Source organism: Mus caroli, chromosome 9 (genome assembly GCF_900094665.2).
Source record: "Mus caroli chromosome 9, CAROLI_EIJ_v1.1, whole genome shotgun sequence".
In the NCBI taxonomy this organism is placed as follows: Eukaryota; Metazoa; Chordata; class Mammalia; order Rodentia; family Muridae; genus Mus; species Mus caroli.
The window spans coordinates 112472768-112490826 of NC_034578.1; the positions used below are offsets into that span (position 1 = coordinate 112472768).

Consider the following 18059-nt stretch of genomic DNA (forward strand, 5'->3'; position numbering starts at 1 on the left):
ACATATTACTTTCAATGTAGATTCATATCTAGAATCTCCCATATATTTATATAATTATAGATGATCAGAAATGGATACTCAAACCAGAAAACGGGATGAACTCTAAATCATAAAATAAATCTTCTGACTTCTTCCCAAGACTAGTTCAGTGAAACACATTTCACACTATGCTTTTGGCATCTTGATACGTCTCATGGGACTTGGGGTTTCCTCTGAGGTGACATCAGAGGTTCCCACATGAGAAAGTAAGGCCCTAGAATTCAAGTAGCCCCTAGAATTGCCCTGTGGGCTGAAGAGCCCAGGAGTAAGAAGTCTCACATGGAGTTGGAGGTGAATACACACTAGACAAAGACTACAAACTCAGTACAAAGGTATATACATACCACCATATAGACCCATGCACATATACAGGATAAGTGTTAAACATCAAAAATAATGGGCCAATAAGTCACATTATGATTACGACTGAAAATATCACTCTACCAGCCTGATTTTAAGCTACTTAATATGTCATTGTAACTATTAGAATTTGGCTAATAAATCATATTATCTCTTCTTGTATAAAAGAACTGGGAGGTGGGAAACAGTATTAAATGCTGTCATATAAAAATCCATGATTAAAACAGCAGTGTTTCTTGTGAGATGTAATGTTTGCAGTTACTTTTTATTACTTTTGCCTAATATCGATATAGCAGTCAGTAAACAATGTAGCAAGCTTGTGACTCCCCAAGCCACAAGAGAGAACCTATCTCATTGCTTATTCTAGAAAGTTTACAAGTTAACACTGGATCAACAATAGCGACAAGCATTTTAGTATCCTGGTACTGGGAACACATGCTCACCATGGATGACCCTGGGCAGAGGAGCAGCCTTTGGCTGCCTGGTTGAGGAACACTATCAAGGCATAGCCAGCTTTGGAATTTCATAGAGGTGTGTCCATCCCATGGTCTATCCCATGGGCCACGGGTTGCATGCCCCCTGGATATCTATGAATGTGACCCAGCACAAAATTATAAACCTGTAAACATACTTAAAATATTGTAAGTTTTTCATTGTTTTTAGTTTGTTTGTTCTTGGTACATCATTTGTGTGATGCGTGAGTGTGAACTTTGGAGATGACAACAAGGTCTCAGGATGTCCAAGGGTTGGGCATGTCTGTCTAAATAAAAGGCACAGAACAGCAGGATGGCCTGACAGAAGTTACTGGAGTCTCCACATGAACCAACCTTCTGGAAATAAGACTGGGAGATGATATTAGTACCCACTCAAGCACATGCACACGTATGTGCACAAGTGCACACATGCACATGTACACACATGCACACGTGCACACATGTACACTGCACACGTGCACACATGTACTCACATGCACACATGTACACACATGCACACATGTACACATGTGCATACATGTACACACATGCATACCTGTACACACATGCACACAGCACACGTGCACACATGCATGCTGCCTGTGATGAGGTGAGGTGTCAGATCAATGTCAGAGTAGATGAGGGAGCCCCAAGAGGAGCCCAAGGAACAATCACACATCCATTGTCACACAGGAAAAGCTATTTGCCGGAAGTGAAACTGTTTGGTCTTTTCATTTATTTATTTATTTTTGTAATCCGATCCCATTATTTGAAAATTGAATAGATGTGTTTTTCACACCATTTTCTTTCATAAGCCTCTTGCTCAATAGACTGTGAGCCCACCTTGTTGGAGGTACCTAGTCCTCTCAAAATGCAATTCCTCAGACTCATAAATTTCACAGAACATTTATTTTTTGCGCAGGTTGATTTCAGAAAATAAAAGGCACTTGAGAAAAGCTCTCCACAGCACGATACCAACCGCCCTCCTCTCCTTGAGTTGTTTCTCTATGAAAGACCTCAGGGTAGCCATGCTACCTGACTAGATTAAGTAGTCCCGCATGCACGAAGGTATACCCCTGCTCTGTGTGTGTCATGGTACAAGGGCCTGTGTAGATGCAGAGGCTACTTCACACTCAGCCACACCTGACCTAGCATGAGAGACTAAGCCACATCCTCTCTCCAGGCTCAGGGGACTTTTCATTCCTGGCCCTACCTGAATGTCCTATATCAATAAGCCTCCTTAGCAATTATGAGTGGCATGAGAAGTATATTGACCAGTTCTAAACTTACTCCAATCTATGGTCCCCCATCCACATACTAGAAAGAGCTTTAAAGCACTCAAGCAAGCGTGGGACGCTGAGTGTGGCTGTGCATTGTTGAATCCCAGTGCTTGGGAGGCAGAGGCAGGCAGATCTGTGCATGCTGGGCCAGCTGCATAGCAAGACCCTGTGTCAAAAATAAAATGAATATGTAAACATATGGTGGGAAGATAGCTCAGTAGATAAACTATTTCCTACACAAACCTGAAGACCTGAGTTCGGATCTCTTGCAGTCCAGGTTGCAGGTGGGACCTAAAAAGAATAAAAAGCTATCTACTAGAAGCTGAGGCGGAACCAGAGCCTGGGGGTTGATACATGGAGGCCAGCTGACGCCTTCTGTCTGCATCTTGAAGGAGACTAACATGCCTATTTTTCTCATGCCTTTCAAAACTTGAGGATATTCAGCCTGTGTAGCTTTTTATGGAAAGCTGGCGACACATTTTAAAAAAAGAAAAAGAAACAGAAATAAATAAACCCATGTCTTCTGGCAGGTCTGTTTTGGTTACCTAGCCTCCAGCTAGAAGGGAGGTTGTAATAGGGAGATTAAATCCAAGTTGTGTCCTCTAAGAACAGCCTCCATGATTTTAGTCATTTATAAACCATCTCCAGACACCTCCCAGACTTTCATCTTTTTCCTAAGAATGAGCCCATGGAAGACCTGACCACTGCTTACTGTTTAAAACAACAAACTGTAGATTGTGTTCTTCAAACTCAATTACACGTGAGATTAGTTGACACAGCAAGACCATGAATGGCCATGAGTTCCTGAGGTTTTATAGAATAACCAACATGTAGACAAAATTTAAACTAGCTCTGGGCTGGGGCGATGGCTCCGTGGTTAAGAATAAGGAGGGGCCAGGCGTGGTGGCGCACGCCTTTAATCCCAGCACTCGGGAGGCGGAGGCAGGTGGATTTCTGAGTTCGAGGCCAGCCTGGTCTACAAAGTGAGCTCCAGGACAGCCAGGGCTATACAGAGAAACCCTGTCTCGAAANAAAAAAACCAAAAAAAAAAAAAAAAAAAAAAAAAAGAATAAGGAGGGGATCCATTCTCCCTACCATCATGGAAATCCACAAACCTCTTTATCACCAGTCCCAGAAGACCTGATGCCCTCTTCTGGTATCTTTGGGTACTGCATGCACAGGGTGAACAGACATGCTGCCCAGATGGTCACACACATATATAAAAAGAAAGCAAAAACACTATTGAAATCAGTTCTGGGTGCTGCGTTTATTTTTTCTTGAAAATACCACAAAATAGATTAAAAGAAATATTAAAATAACAAATGGCTGTGGTTCTGCACTAACATAATTTTCCTTTCTAATGCTGCCCTGGACTTCCTGGGTAATGAACTTGCTGTCCAAGCAAAAGGACCTGAGTTCGAATCCTCAGGACCCACAAGCATGAGTGGTGACCCATCTGTAATTCCGGCACTAGGAACAAAGAGACAACAGATTTCCCAGAGAAAGCTAACAAGCTAGCTGTGTGTGTGTTTAACTGAGAGACCTCACCCCAGTGAATAAAGTAGATCCAATTAAGGTAGATTCCTGACATCAGCTTTGGGCCTCTATAAAGAAACACACATAGGTTGCAGTTACACACACACACTTGCAGGTACAAGTGTTCTCAGACATGAAGCACACACACACACACACACACACACAAATTGCCACAAAGAAACAAACAAAGATATTACAGCCTCCTGGGCAGGAGGGATGGTCAGTGGGTAAAGCGATTGCTATACAAATGAGAAGATCTGAGTTCTGATCCCTGGAACCCACATAAATGTTAACATGCCTCTTAAGAGGCAGAGACGGGAGTGTCTCTGTGACTTGCTGGTCAGCCAGTCTAGCTGAACCAGTGAGCTACAGATTTGGTGAAAGTCCTGTATTAAAAATAAGATAGAGAGCAACCAAGGAAGACATCTAACATTACACAAGTATGCGCACAGCTGTGCACATGCACACACATACATACACATACACACACATACATGCACATGCACACATACATACACATGCACACACATACATACACATGCACACATATACATACACATGTACACACATACATACACATGCACACACATGTATGTCCACAGCACTGACACAAATAAGTCGCTAGAATTTTCTGTGAAGTGTTTATTTTGTGTATGTTTCATTGAGAACACATGTATATTGTGGACATTTTCCTGTCCCCTGTGGCTGCCTAACTTGTTCTGTGGATGCTATTGCTCTTCCAGTCCTCTTACATTTGAAATCTTAAGATTTATTTTTATTCATGTTTATGTATAGCTGTGTATTTGTCTATGTGTGTGCATATGTGTTCAAGTACTGTAATATAAAGTATATGTCGAGCTTTATCTGTATGTAGCATCTGTATGTAGCATCACAACACACTATGTGCAAACCCTTCCTGTCACCATTAGCTCTTCATGCACAGAATTCAGTGGGGCTGAGTGACTGAGCCTAAGCCACATAGTTGGTCTGCTGAGAGACAACTACACCTGAGTGGTAAGACTCCACCGTAGTCATAGAGACAGCTCCCACGTGTTGATACCTCTCCATATATAATATGCTCATTCCAATATTCTTTTTATATTGATTTACCTCCATACCATAAATATTTCTCAGGGTTTTGACAGTGCAATCCTCGCGATTCCAATCTTAATAGCTATATAACAGTTTTATATACCTCAGAAACCAATATTTCTCTGAATACAGAGGAAGAACAGTTAGCCTTGTGCGGCATATACGGTCATAGTTTTGAAAACAGGTTTGGATAAAGTATTTGAGAAAATCTTTTGTGTGTCACAATAGTATCAACATTATGCCCTTCACTGCTTTTTTTCCACAAAGCCTTTGTAGAAGGCTTTGCCCATTGAACACATCGCTAAGAGGGATGGATGGGCACATTCACGTTAACCAGCATAGATGGTATACATGCTACATCTGCTGCCTAAGTGCACCTAAACTATCATTGTCAATCGCTGACATCTTCCTGTTCCTTGTGGCTGTCTAACTTGTTCTGTGGACACTATTCCTCTTACAGTCCTCCTAATCAACATTATTATTTATTACTATGTGATTGTAATAATCCATATTAAAATTAATTCTTATTTATGTTTATATGTGTGTATGCATTTTCCTCTGTGTGTGCATGTGTGTGCAAGTGTCCACAGAAGGTAGAAGAGGGCATCAGATCCCCTGGGGCTGGAGTTACAGGGTGTGGTGCTGGCTCCTCAGCAGGAATACCAAGTGCTCTCAGTCACTGAGCCAACTCCTCAGCCTTTCCAGATTGAGATCTGCTTGCTGGCTTGCTGGCTTGCTTGCTTGCTTGTTTTTGCTTTTCCACAACATTCCTCCTTCCACAGGACGAGCAAGTTAAGTCTTCATATCACCCACACCGAGACTCTACAACTTAGATTCTTCTATTATCAGATGGTACAAAAGCCTCCCTTCTCTACCCTGGATCTCTGGTATTAATCTCATTATTTCTCCACATGACTTCCCAAATGAGGTTCTTTTTCTGGTCTTTCCCTGTTTCCCTTTTGGAGGACTCTAATATCCTTCTTCATTCCTCAGTGACTGGCTAATCAAGCCCCTGCACCTTGGCCAGCTCATATGTAGTCCCTTCTTCTTCTTCAGCATTTTCCATGGCCACCATAAGCAGTTATCAGCATTTTTTCTCAAGTACAATTGTTTATCCTATTTGTATCTGCTGGTAAAAACTTCTGAAATCTCTCACAGCCACCCCCATCCTACTAGGGTGTTAGGAAGCAGGGTGACACCTTTCTCATTTCCTCCCCTAGAACTATAGGTTGATAGCATATGGGTGGATGGATAGATACATGATAAACAGACAGACAGATAGATGATAGATAGATAGATAGATAGATAGATAGATAGATAGATAGATAGATAGATAGACAGACAGACAGATAGGCACACATTCTCTACTTCTTAGTCAGTAATTCAGCTCCGCTCATTCTTCCCCTAAAACATCTTTTCTGAAATACACAGAAATCAAAGTATGATTGCCACAAACAACTACTAATAAGAGGCCCATGTTGTATACAGGATACACTTTTATTTTTCTTTTATTTAACATTATTATTTCTATTTTATGTGTTTATGGATTTTGCCTGTGTGTGTGTGTGTGTGTGTGTGTGTGTGTGTGTGTGTGCATCCAATGCTCACGGAAGCCAGAAGAGGGCATGGGATACTTTGGGGCTGGAGTTACAGTTGTGAGATACCATGTTGGTTCTGGAAACTGAATTCAGGTTCTCACAAGTGCTCACAATCACTAAGATCCAACAGATACAATTTTTAAAAGCTCCAAAGCTCTGTGTCTCTTTTCATTGACCACAGCAATGTTTCCTGGATAATTGTAAATAACTTTACATAATAACTGTAATTATTTACAATGTAAATTGTAAAATGTCCCTGAGCATCTAGATTTCCTGGCCATCCCTTGCTTTCTGAATTTTATAATTTTCATTCCTAAGAAGGAAACATTCTCCTCCAGTGTTCTGCAGCTCCTTCTGGGATCTCCTCGCCACACTGACAGTGACGGTCATAACGGTCCCCCTGAAGATGTTGGGGTTTGCTTTTCCGTGTGCATGTGAAAGCCAGAGATGTGTGCCCTGGGCACCTCCCTTGGTTTCCCCACCTTTGCTGAGGGAGGCTCTATATGAACCCAGACCTCATAGATTCAGCTAGCCTAGCTAGCGAACATGGTTGAAACCCACCCCCCTCTGCCTTCCAGGTGCTGGAACTGCGGGCAAGCGTCTACGCTTGCTTATCTTGGGGTGTGTTTGTTTTCAACCGTAAATTGAAGTATTTAGAGACAGAACTTACAAGCTGATGTTCTCTGTCTTGTTCCTGTTTAGTCTGAGTTGGTCAAAGACAAGCAACACTTTTCTTTGAAAAGCTACTGAAATGAATCTGACTACCATTACCCGGAAGGTCAGGGTACATTTAGGAGGACATGAATGTCCTTTGCTAACACTGGCACATGCTCTTTTTGCCTTGCCCACAGTGCTTGATTTCAGTATTACAATGCATACTGGATTAAGGGCAAGAAATAATGTATGTGACAAGAAGCATTCTAATTTCCCAGTCAGAAACAAGTCATGTAGCAGTGACCGTATAGATTATGCAAATAATTTAATGTAACCTTTAAACATTGCGTGAGATTCAAGACATGAAGAAACGCAAGCCACAGACATTGTCAAATGATTCTGGAATATTTCCAGCAGGGAGTGAAAAAGCCTAACTTAATAATACCCTGAAATCTTGTGAGATATTTATAGCCAAAGCATAGATCCAATTGGCCCATCATTAAATTCGTTCCTGTCAACAAATGTTGCAAGAGCTCTGAAGAACAGAGAAATTAAAGCATGATTTGCCTGAGACCATTTCCCCCCCCCAGTGCACCTCATCTTTATATAGGAAATCAATTTATATCATTGATAATAGCATTCGAATTAGACCAACCCGAAGTTGTTAGAAGGTAATTTAGTTTTCTGTTGAAGCAATTTGATACTTGTCCTGATTTGTGATTTTCATCTTGTTTGTTAATGAAAAAAAAAAATTAATGAGCAACGTTACCAGGAATGCAACCCCTCAAAGCACTGACAACGTCCCACGGGTTTGCCATGCCCTGCACACCACGGTCCCGTGCTGCTGGAGGCACCATCGACTGAAGGGTGGGGAGAAATTCACACCTACCTTTGCACTGATTCGTAGTCTTGTCAAGAATTGCCTTTGTGGATACGATTTTTCCATACCTGGGAGAGAGAGAGAGAGAGAGAGAGAGAGAGAGAGAGAGAGAGAGAGAGAGAGAGAGAGAGAACACAAAGCTCTGTGTTATTGCGACCCAGTGAAGACACTCACATGACTTTCATGAACATTGGGGCACACACTACTTAGCACAGGTGCAACTGGGAGGGTGAGCTCCACTCTCACACCAGGCTACTATTGTACCCGCTATTCTTGATACCCTGGGACTCTGCTTCTGTGGGTGAGCACTGGGCTGGGCCTAGAGGCGTATGCCCATCAGGGTGGCACAGGTATCCATAGAGGGAAGCAACATGCAGAGCCAGCTGTGTACCTCCACAGTAAGGCATGCTGCTAGGCTGGGGCCTGTGACCAATTCTCACTCAGACCTCTGCTGTTGTCCTGAACATTTTAGTCCAGCTCCTCACAGCCACCACATCTCCTTCTGTAAAATTGAGAAGTTTCAGGCTGGGGAGTTAGCTCAGTTGAGAGAGTGCCTGGCTGGCATGAACCCTGCTCCAGATTCAGTCCCCAGCAACCCATTTACCAGATATATTGTTATGCTTCTGCAGTCACAGCAGGCAAGAGGTGGGGGCAGGAGGATCAAGAGTTCATGGTGATCCTTGGCCACATGGGGAATTCAAAGTCAGCCTGGAATACATGAGACTCAGTTGCAAAATAATAATAATAGTAATAATAATAATAATAATAATAATAATAATAATAATAATTTATATAACAATTATTATATAATAAAATTATTATTGTTATTATTATTTAGTCCCTGAGGATCCTACATCCTCTCTGACCTCAACCAGCACCAGGAGCACATGTGGTGCACAGAAATGCAGGTAGGCCAAACATTTGTATACACAGAATAAGAAAATGAATAAACTTAATGAATAAATAACAAATGGGCTTCCCGTGAGCAGAGGACGATTGCTGAGAGGAACACTGTCCCCCTTGCAGGGTTGTTCTGAAGGCTGATGGCTTTGCCTGCAGTGCTGGGGGCAGCATGAGAGGCAGGGTAGCTGCCTCTACATCTGGCTTTTCCTCATACCGCTCTCTCTGATCACCTCCCTCAGAGGACCAGTCCCTGAAAATTTCAGTTCTCAAAATCTTCCACTAGGAGACAGATGTGGCCAGTAAGGTAATAGTCTTTGGCTGACAGGCACAAAGTCCTGGGTTCAATCCCCAGAGCTGCATAAACTAGAAGTGGTGGTGCATGTCTGTCATGCCAAGTGTTGGCGGGGGAATCACAAGTTCGAGATATCCTTAGCTATGTAAGAAATCTGAGGACATCCTGAGACATCCTTAGCTCTGTAAGAAATCCAAGGCTTTCCTGAGACATCCTTAGCTCTGTAAGAAATCCAAGGCTATCCTGGGCATGCTGGGATACCATTCTACCATTGCCTTCATTTTCTTTTTACTTTCTTCAAAACACTTTTTTCATATAGTATATGGTGATCATATTCTTTCCCCTCCACTATATTTCCAGGCTGGTCCAGAACTAAACATATTCTTGCCTCTGTTTCCCTAGCACTAGGTTTGCGGGCATCAATATACATTTCCTGTTCACATTCTAGTTCATCCTCAAGTTTTCTGTCTGGGGAAAATTTGGGGAACACAAAGGTCCTTATGTTCACATAGGGCAGTAGGAGAATGAGGACTGTTGAACAAGCAGAGTTGTCTCCTTCAAAGGAAGAGAGAGGTCTACAACTCATCCTCCCTGATGGTGGCTAATAACTAGGTAATTTCATGTTGTTTATTGGGTCTGGTCATACCAAGCTCTCACAAGCAGGATCAAAGATACTTAATAATCTACATGGCCATTAAAAGGTATAGCCAAACACCCCCTCCCCCTCGTTGCTCCCCAAACTCCTACAACCATGACTGGAGATGGTGCATGGTTGAGATGACCTCTACACTCTCTGTATGACCCAGACTACACCAGATCCTCCCCTGAGCCCTTCGGGTAACACACATCTTTAGGACTCATCTTCATGGAAGAAGTTGCATGAACTCAGAGAAAAAGTTGTATATAGTTATACCTCACTGTGTTACACCAGGAAGTTTACAAATTGGACCATACTTAAGTATGCCTAAAATAAACTGCCCATATCAGACTTCAGAAGTTTGAACCAATGCCAGCTATTGAGCCTGTTGAACCAGATTTCCTTCTTGCCTCGTTTGGATTATTACTCTGCCGGCCATGGTGTTTGCAGAGACCCCCCACAGAAAATAGCCAGAAAAATATGCTATCATACTTCAGTACTACCCTTAGAGGAGAAAGTTCCACAGGTCATATCAGGTAACCAGATGGATGCTCACTAGGTATAGTGGCTCAGAAAAATGGGTGCTTTAAAAAAAACAAAAAGTTGGTGTGACTATCTTCAAGAGTGTTCTGGTGTGAACTGTGAGTTGGAAATTGATGAATGTGGATCCCAGCCGTGTCTATGTGGTACCACGTGACAGGATGTTCTTGGGGCTTATTTCTGTGACTGTGCACCAGGATTCCTTGGAGACCACCGTGAACTCAACTTGATGAATGTGCCAATCAGCCACGTCTCCATGGAGATCTACGCGTGGGTGGAAGAAACAAACTACCACTGTGACTAAACAGGTAGTGGATCTACAGGAACATACTGTGAGACCTTGGTGCCTCTTTGTCGGTCAAAGCCTTGCCACAAAGATGCAACACGTGAAGACACTGTTGACAGCTATATTTGTCACTGCTGGCCTGGATCCTCGGTACCTTGTGTGAGACGGACATAAGTGAGTGCTGTAGCAACCTCTGACACTTGTGTGTGTGTGTTGGGGGTGGGGGAGGGTTGTGTGCCAAGATGTCCTCAGTAGACCCATGTGGACACACTGCTGGCCTGCCTTCCTCCTTCAACTACCTTGGAACCTCAAGGTATGCTTGAATCTGTCAGCCTGGGTTCACAGACAAGACTTAGCATAACTATCCTCTGAGAAACTCCACCCAGCAGCTGATTGAAACAGATGCAGAGGCCCACAGCCAAACATTTGACAGAGCTCAGGAAGTCTTGTGGAAGAGCTGGGGGAAGAACTGAAGAACCCAGAGGGGATAGGGATTCCACAGGAAGACCAACAGGCTCAACTAACATGGACCTTTAGGGTCTCCCAGAGACTAAACCACCAATAGAAGGACATGCAAGGGCTGGATCTAGCCCCCCTCCCCTTCACATATGTAATACATGTGCAGCTTAGTCTTCATGCAGATACCCCAACAACTGGAGTGGAGACTTACTTTGACTCTATTGCCTGCCTGTGGATCCTGATCTCCTAGCTGGGTTGTGTTGCCTGGTCTCAGTGAGAAAGGATATACACCTAGTCCAACAGTGACTAAAGGGGCCAGGGTGGGCTGACTCTCCCCAGCAGGGACCACCAGCTTTTCAGAGGTAAAGGGGGGGGATGGAGGAAAGGCTATGTGAGGGGGACTGGAAGGAGGGCTGCAATCAGGATGTAACATGAATAAACAAAGTTATTTAATGGTAAAATGTTTGTAATGAGAGAAAAGAGGAGAGAAAGAAGGAAACATGGAGAGGCAAAAATGTCGTTATTCTGTTGAAAAGTGACACTAACACAGTATTCAAGAGATTAAAGGAAGGAGGGAGAGAGAAATGGAGGGAGGAAAGGAGTAAAGAAGGAGGAGGAGGAGGAGGAGAGGAGGAGGAGGAAGACGAGGAGACAGTCAGACACAGAGTTCAAAACATAAAACTAATGCACAACAGGTATAGAATCCTTAAGATAAAACTTCTGGGGGGCTGGTGAGATGACTCAGTGGGTAAGAGCACCACCGACTGCTCTTCCAAAGGTCCTGAGTTCAAATCCCAGCAACCACATGGTGGCTCACAACCATCTGTAACAAAAATCTGATGCCCTCTTCTGGAGTGTCTGAAGACAGCTACAGTGTACTTACATATAATAAATAAATAAATAAATAAATAAATAAATAAACAAACAAACAAATCTTTAAAAACAAAAAAACAAAAAAAATCTTCTGAACTGTATTTAAAGTTTTTTTTTAAAAATCTGATTCTCTGTCTCTATTTTTATTTTGCATCTTTATTTTTATTTTATGAATGTTTTATCTGTATATATGCCTCTTCTCCACATGTGTGCACGCTCCAGGTGGTGGTCAGAAGAGGGCATCAGATAGCCTGGAATGGGTGGCTGTGAGCCACTGAATGGGGTCCTCTGTCAGAAGTGCTCTTAGCCACTGAGCTGTCGCTCTAGCCCCACTTCATTGGTTTCTAAAGCTAGTCCTGCAGTATTCTTTTTCCATAAGTACCTTCAAAGTTGAAACTTAGTGAAGACACGATTAGAAATGAGCGCATCTCACACTGAATCCCAGCCAACAACAGTGCTCCGAGACTATGCTGTCCTACTGTGCTGAAACAACCCAGATGAGTGTCTCACTCAGTCAGTGCTATATGTGAAAAACTATAGTACTGCTTTATAGTGAGAAAAAAAATAGTGGATGCACTCCTGCAAAAAGCAGGATAAAAAATTAAAGCATTAATTATTTTGTTAAGTAAATAAAATGAAGAGAATAACTTTATTTTCCAAAATTGATGATATAACTGTAAATCCATCTCTTTGTCTCTCTCTGTCTCTCTCTGTCTCTGTCTCTCTCTGTGTGTGTATGTCTTTGTTTCTTTCTGTGTCTGTCTCTCTGTGACTCTGTTTCTCTCTGATATTCTTGCTGTCTCTAAAAAAGATACAAACCACACTTGTTCTAAACTACCCCCATCCATCCTAGTGGTTATACATCCCAGGCTCAGCTTTCCAGTGCAGCAGAAGCCAGAAAACACAGAACATGGGTGCTTCCCAAGTCACACTCACAAGCACGTTCATACACATGCACATACACATACACGCGCGCGCGTGCACACACACACACACACACACACACACACACACACAGACACTTATCAGAGTTGCAGGAACTTCATTCCTGGGTTCAGAGATAATGTATTACATTAACAACTATGTCACAAAGTTTGCTTTGAAACAACAGAGATGGTATTTAACGGTTGCTGGTCACAGTTCACACCTGATTGCTCATGGTGACAAACAGGTGCTTTCTGCATAACAGGCATGGGATTCTCCACAGAGTCAACAACTGTTATACGTAATAAATTCGAGGCTAGTTTTAATTTCTCCTTTTTTGCCTACATCAAGGACAGAGTAGAAGGCTGTCTTGTGCCTGGGGCAAGCACTCTACCTGTAGACTAATCCCTCGGTTTCTATGCTATTTAAAGGCCCAAACCACTTACACACACACACACACACACACGTAGTTAGATTAAAAAAAACTATATATTTTTATATGCTTTAAGCTCAAGGCTAGCTGTGACCATATATAACCATGCCTCCTCTTTTTAAGGTTTAGATCAAGATTTAAGTCTTTGTAAAGATTTTCTTCAGCTCTGTCACCCATGAGTGGAAGACAAAATCTGGCCTTAGAAAATGTGACCGTGTCACTAAATAATGCCTGAAAATGGACAGCCAAGGGGGTCCCATGAGCTTGCTAGGACCTGGAGTGCCAGATAAATCCAATTCCCTTTGCCATCCCTTCATTTCCTACAGCAAGAAGAGATAAAATACTCTCCACAGCCGACTCCTGCAGGGGCTTGAAATGCTTGGTGGAAATAAATAAATTGAGTAAGAGAACTTCTATTGTAAGCCTTTCCATGTGGGCTTTCCCCAGCCTGCATGGACGGGCCCTTAACAGCCCTGGCAGGACACTCTTGGAAACCAACATGCACTACTCCATGTTGTGTGTACATGTCCACCGACTACCCAATGTGGTCACAGAGTCCCCAGTTCAACCAGGGTTCAAACACCTTCCTTATGTTCAGAATGCTCTTTAAAATGGTAACTAACAAGGATGGAGAGATGGCTGGAATAGTTAGCATATGTTTGGTCTAGAGAATGGCGGTATTAGGAGGTCTGACCTTATTGGAGTAGGTGTGGCCTTGTTGAAGTAGGCGTGTCACTATGGGGGTGGGCTTTAAGACACTTGTCCTAGCTTCCTGGAAACCAGTCTTCTCCTGTTCTCCTTCAGAACCAGATGTAGAACTTTCAGCTCCTCCTGTACCATGCCTGCCTGGATGTTTCCATACCCCACCTTGATGATAACCGACTGAATCTCTAAACTTGTAAGCCAGCCCCAATTTAATCCAATTAAAACCAATGAAGTTTTGCCTTGGTCATGGTGTCTGTTCACAGCATTAAAACCATAACTAAGACAACAAGCAGTAGTGAAGAATATATACTGGTCTTGCAGAGAATTCTACCTTCCTTTTCAGCTGCTATGTTGAGTAACTCAAACTGTCCTGTAACTCTAGCTCCCCAGAGAGCCTACACCTCTGTCCTCTTGGGGCGCCTGCTCTCATGTGCACAAAACCACACAGAGACACACATATCCATAATTCAAATTAAATTCCTATGTTGGTGATCATCTTTTTAAACTCCTTGCACACTAGCTTCTCAATACACATTTTACATGTAATTTGTAAAAGGAAGAGCCAGTACTCTCTGGCATTTATCCTTTGTCTTACAGTGCAGCAACATCAAACTGTTTTGTTGACATAGTTCATTGTTTCATACACAAGCCTAATTTAAACTCAAGGCTTCTTTTATTTGCCAAAGTTGAAAGGAAAATAACCGCTATGATGGGTTTGCTCTTCATACATTATTAAGACATCAAATTGGTAGGATATTTCTACAGAGAATTTATTTTTGAATCCTTCACCACATCACCCACTGTGTATATTAATTCAAAAAAAATGCAGGCGGAGACTAAAGATAGAGTCTCTGCCATCAATTAACTCTCAGCTAAGTCATTTTTCACATGCCTTCTGTATGGATACCAGACGCAGAGAAGGTATCACATTCATTTAATGGATGAAACACTATCCATTTAGCAAATGTGATTTTCCCCCTACTTCTTGGGTGGCTCATTCATTTCCTTTTTGGCATTTAGGGGCGCTAATGGAATGTGTTTGTAGGTGGAGTGACCCGCTTGGATTGAGATAGGGATCAGCCCATGATAAACTACCCCAGCCACAGTTCATACACACATCCACAAAAATTTATATTTGGGGAGATGGAGACTTGGCTAAGTGGCTTAGAGCACTTGCTGATCTTACAGAGCCACACGTTGTCTCATACTGGCCTATATACTCCAGTTGCAGGGGGTTCTTTCTGCTTCCTTGGAGACCTACATACCCATGGCATAAATAAATTTATGCAGATATACATACACATAAAATAAATAACAAAGTGTTAACGTTAAAATTCATATTTTGAACAGTTAACTACTTTGAGCCACACAGGATGGCCAAGGGCATATGTAATTGTGATGGGTGAGAATAAGTATATTCCTTTCCAAATGAATCTGCTGGCATCTTCATCCCCAGACTCTCAGGAAGCCACAGTAGTGGGAGACAGAGCCTTTCTTAGAGACTGCTAAGGTAGAAAAGAAGCCATGCGAGCAGACCTTGGTACAGTATGATCGAGGCAGGCACAGAGGAAAGACATGAGAAGATGCATGGAACCATACAGCTATCTACAAACTACAGAGATCCCATGGTAGAGACAGGCATGCGCACAGCTTGGTTTCAGCACACAGAACTGAGAACAAATATGTTTTTGTTCAGCCATCTCGTGTAGTATTTCACTATGGCAACAGCAACACACTCACATAATAAATACCTCGGCCCCTGGGGCTGCTGGCTTTGGGGTAAGGGAAGGGACCCGAGGGAACTTGGTGGACAGAATTCCTCTTTTAAATACTCCCTATAAGAAACATGTAAGAGAACATCTAGAAGTGGGAACTGAAGCAAAGTTTTTGGAGAAGGAAGTATTTGAAACCGGGTGATACTTTGACAATCAGAAATGCTATTAATAGCCTGGCATGGTGGCACATGCCTTTAATCCCAGCACTTGGGAGGCAGAGGCAGGCGAATTTCTGAGTTCAAGGCCAACTGGGTCTACAGAGTGGGTTCCAGGACAGCCAGGGCTATACAGAGAAACCCTGTCTTGAAAAACCAAAAAAAAAATGCTATTAATTTTTTAATTTATTATTTATATTATAATATATTTATATATAATTTCATTTATATAAATTATTTTAAATAAAATACTCTACAAATATACTGTATATAATTATATAATAAATATAATATGTATAAAATATTATATAAATATTTTTACTTACGGTGTACACATGATTACACGTGTGCATGAGTGTGTGTGTGTGTGTTTGTGGTGTGCATAGTGTGCTTGCATGAGTGCACTATGGTTTGCGTGCAGAGGCCAGAGGACAATGTGAGGGGATCAGCTTTCTCCTTCCACCCTGAGGGACCAAGAGATCAAACCGAAGTCTTCGGCTTGACAGCAAGCACCTTTACCCACCAGTCCCTCTCACTAGTTCAGAGATGATTTTATATATCTTAGACATAAGAGAAACAAAGGCAAAACACACTTCTCTTCTGAACAAGTATGCTACGGTCAAAGTATCCACCGCGCTAATAGTAGGTATGTACCATTACAGTACTATAGTTCTGTACTTCAAATTTGACCCACTTTAAAGAACATCAACAAACTAGTCCTCAAACTTTAATGCCTGCCTAAGTGCCACAGAGGACTAGCTAGCACTGATGGGTAGACTGGCCCATGAGGGAAGTCCTCTTTCAGTAGATATGGCATAACACTGTAGAGTTTATATCTCTTATAAGGTCCCTGGGGGTCTTCTGCTGTCATTGTCCTCTTGAGGACCACCACTCCAGAAACGAACCAACTCCAGAACAGTTCCCAGTTCCAGCCCTCAGGACTCAGGATGAGGTAGACACCTACAGGTAGCAAGGGTGTCCACAGCACACACGACCATGAGCTGCTGAGGACCAAGACCCTGACATCATGCTCACTGACAGTACATTGTACTGACAGTGGTCTGAATCCCACTATGCACCATGCCTGGGCTTCAATAAGGGGTCTACATTGACTCTACAGGAGAAAGAGATCAAATGATCAAAGGGAATGCAGATGGAATCTGATGAAGGGATACAGGATCCCCAAACTAGCAGTCTTCTAGAGAGACGTTCTAGCTGAGCGAGCTTCTGGCTGGCACTACATCAGCACCAGGCCCCTGTGGTGGAGCAGATGGTTATGTGCTAGAGAGCAACGAGCGAGCATTCTGTCTGAGGAAGATCAAAGCCCAGAGGGGCAAATATGTCACCATCTACCGCTCATCTAGAAAGTTTTCACTGTCCCATGTTTTAAACGGAAAACCTGTTCTTTTGTCTCAAGAATAGAATGTGTTGAAAGACAGGGAGTGACCTTTCGTGTGATGGTGCGTGTGTGTTTGCGCGGGCACAATTGTGTATGCATGAGTACCTCTGCACAAGGTCAAAGGTCAGCTTGCAGTCATTTCTCATGTACCATCCATGTTTTTGAATGTGGCAGGCTCTCTCACTTGTCCGGTGGCCAGTGAACCCTGGGATGCTCATCTCCACCTCTGTTCCCCAGCCTGGGAATATAAGTGTGTGCAAGGCCCCGCTGTTTCTATGTGAGTTTGGGGGATTAAGTTCAGGTCCTTGTCCTTGCAAGCAAGCGCTTTACCATCTGAGCAAAATGACCCAGTCTCTCTTTTTTCAGTTCTCACGCTCAGTTATTAATCATTCGGCTAATGCAATGACAGCTTACACCACAGGTTCAGCTGCTCTGACATTCCTTCACAACTGATCTTAAGAAGAAAGAGAAGGAAACACAGGCGCCCTCTAGGTCACACTCTTCCTTCACCTACAATGAGAGGGGACGGTTAAAAGTTTGGCTGAGTTAGGATGCTGTGCAGAGAGAAAGCTGGTGAAAATTATTAATTATTAACTATGCAATGTTCCCACCAGTCCTATAATCAGAAGCAGGCATGAACCTGAAACAGCCATCATCACCCCAAAGTGGACGTTTTCTGTTTATTTTTCATTTAATTTTGTTGTGGATGGACCATCTAGAGACTGCCATATCCGGGGATCCATCCCATAATCAGCTTCCAAACGCT

General features: G+C 42.8%; 1 protein-coding gene across 3 annotated transcripts in view; it reads right to left on the minus strand.

The window, feature by feature from the left end:
• The window catches only part of Rbms3 (RNA binding motif single stranded interacting protein 3), a 672329-nt gene that overhangs the window by 458909 nt on the left and 195361 nt on the right, over positions 1–18059 (minus strand). For all 3 annotated transcript variants that reach the window (XM_029481347.1, XM_021171492.2, XM_029481346.1), the window contains exon 3: positions 7922–7980. In XM_029481347.1, the coding sequence (XP_029337207.1) occupies positions 7922–7980 (59 nt within the window). The remainder of the gene's footprint in view (positions 1–7921; positions 7981–18059) is intronic.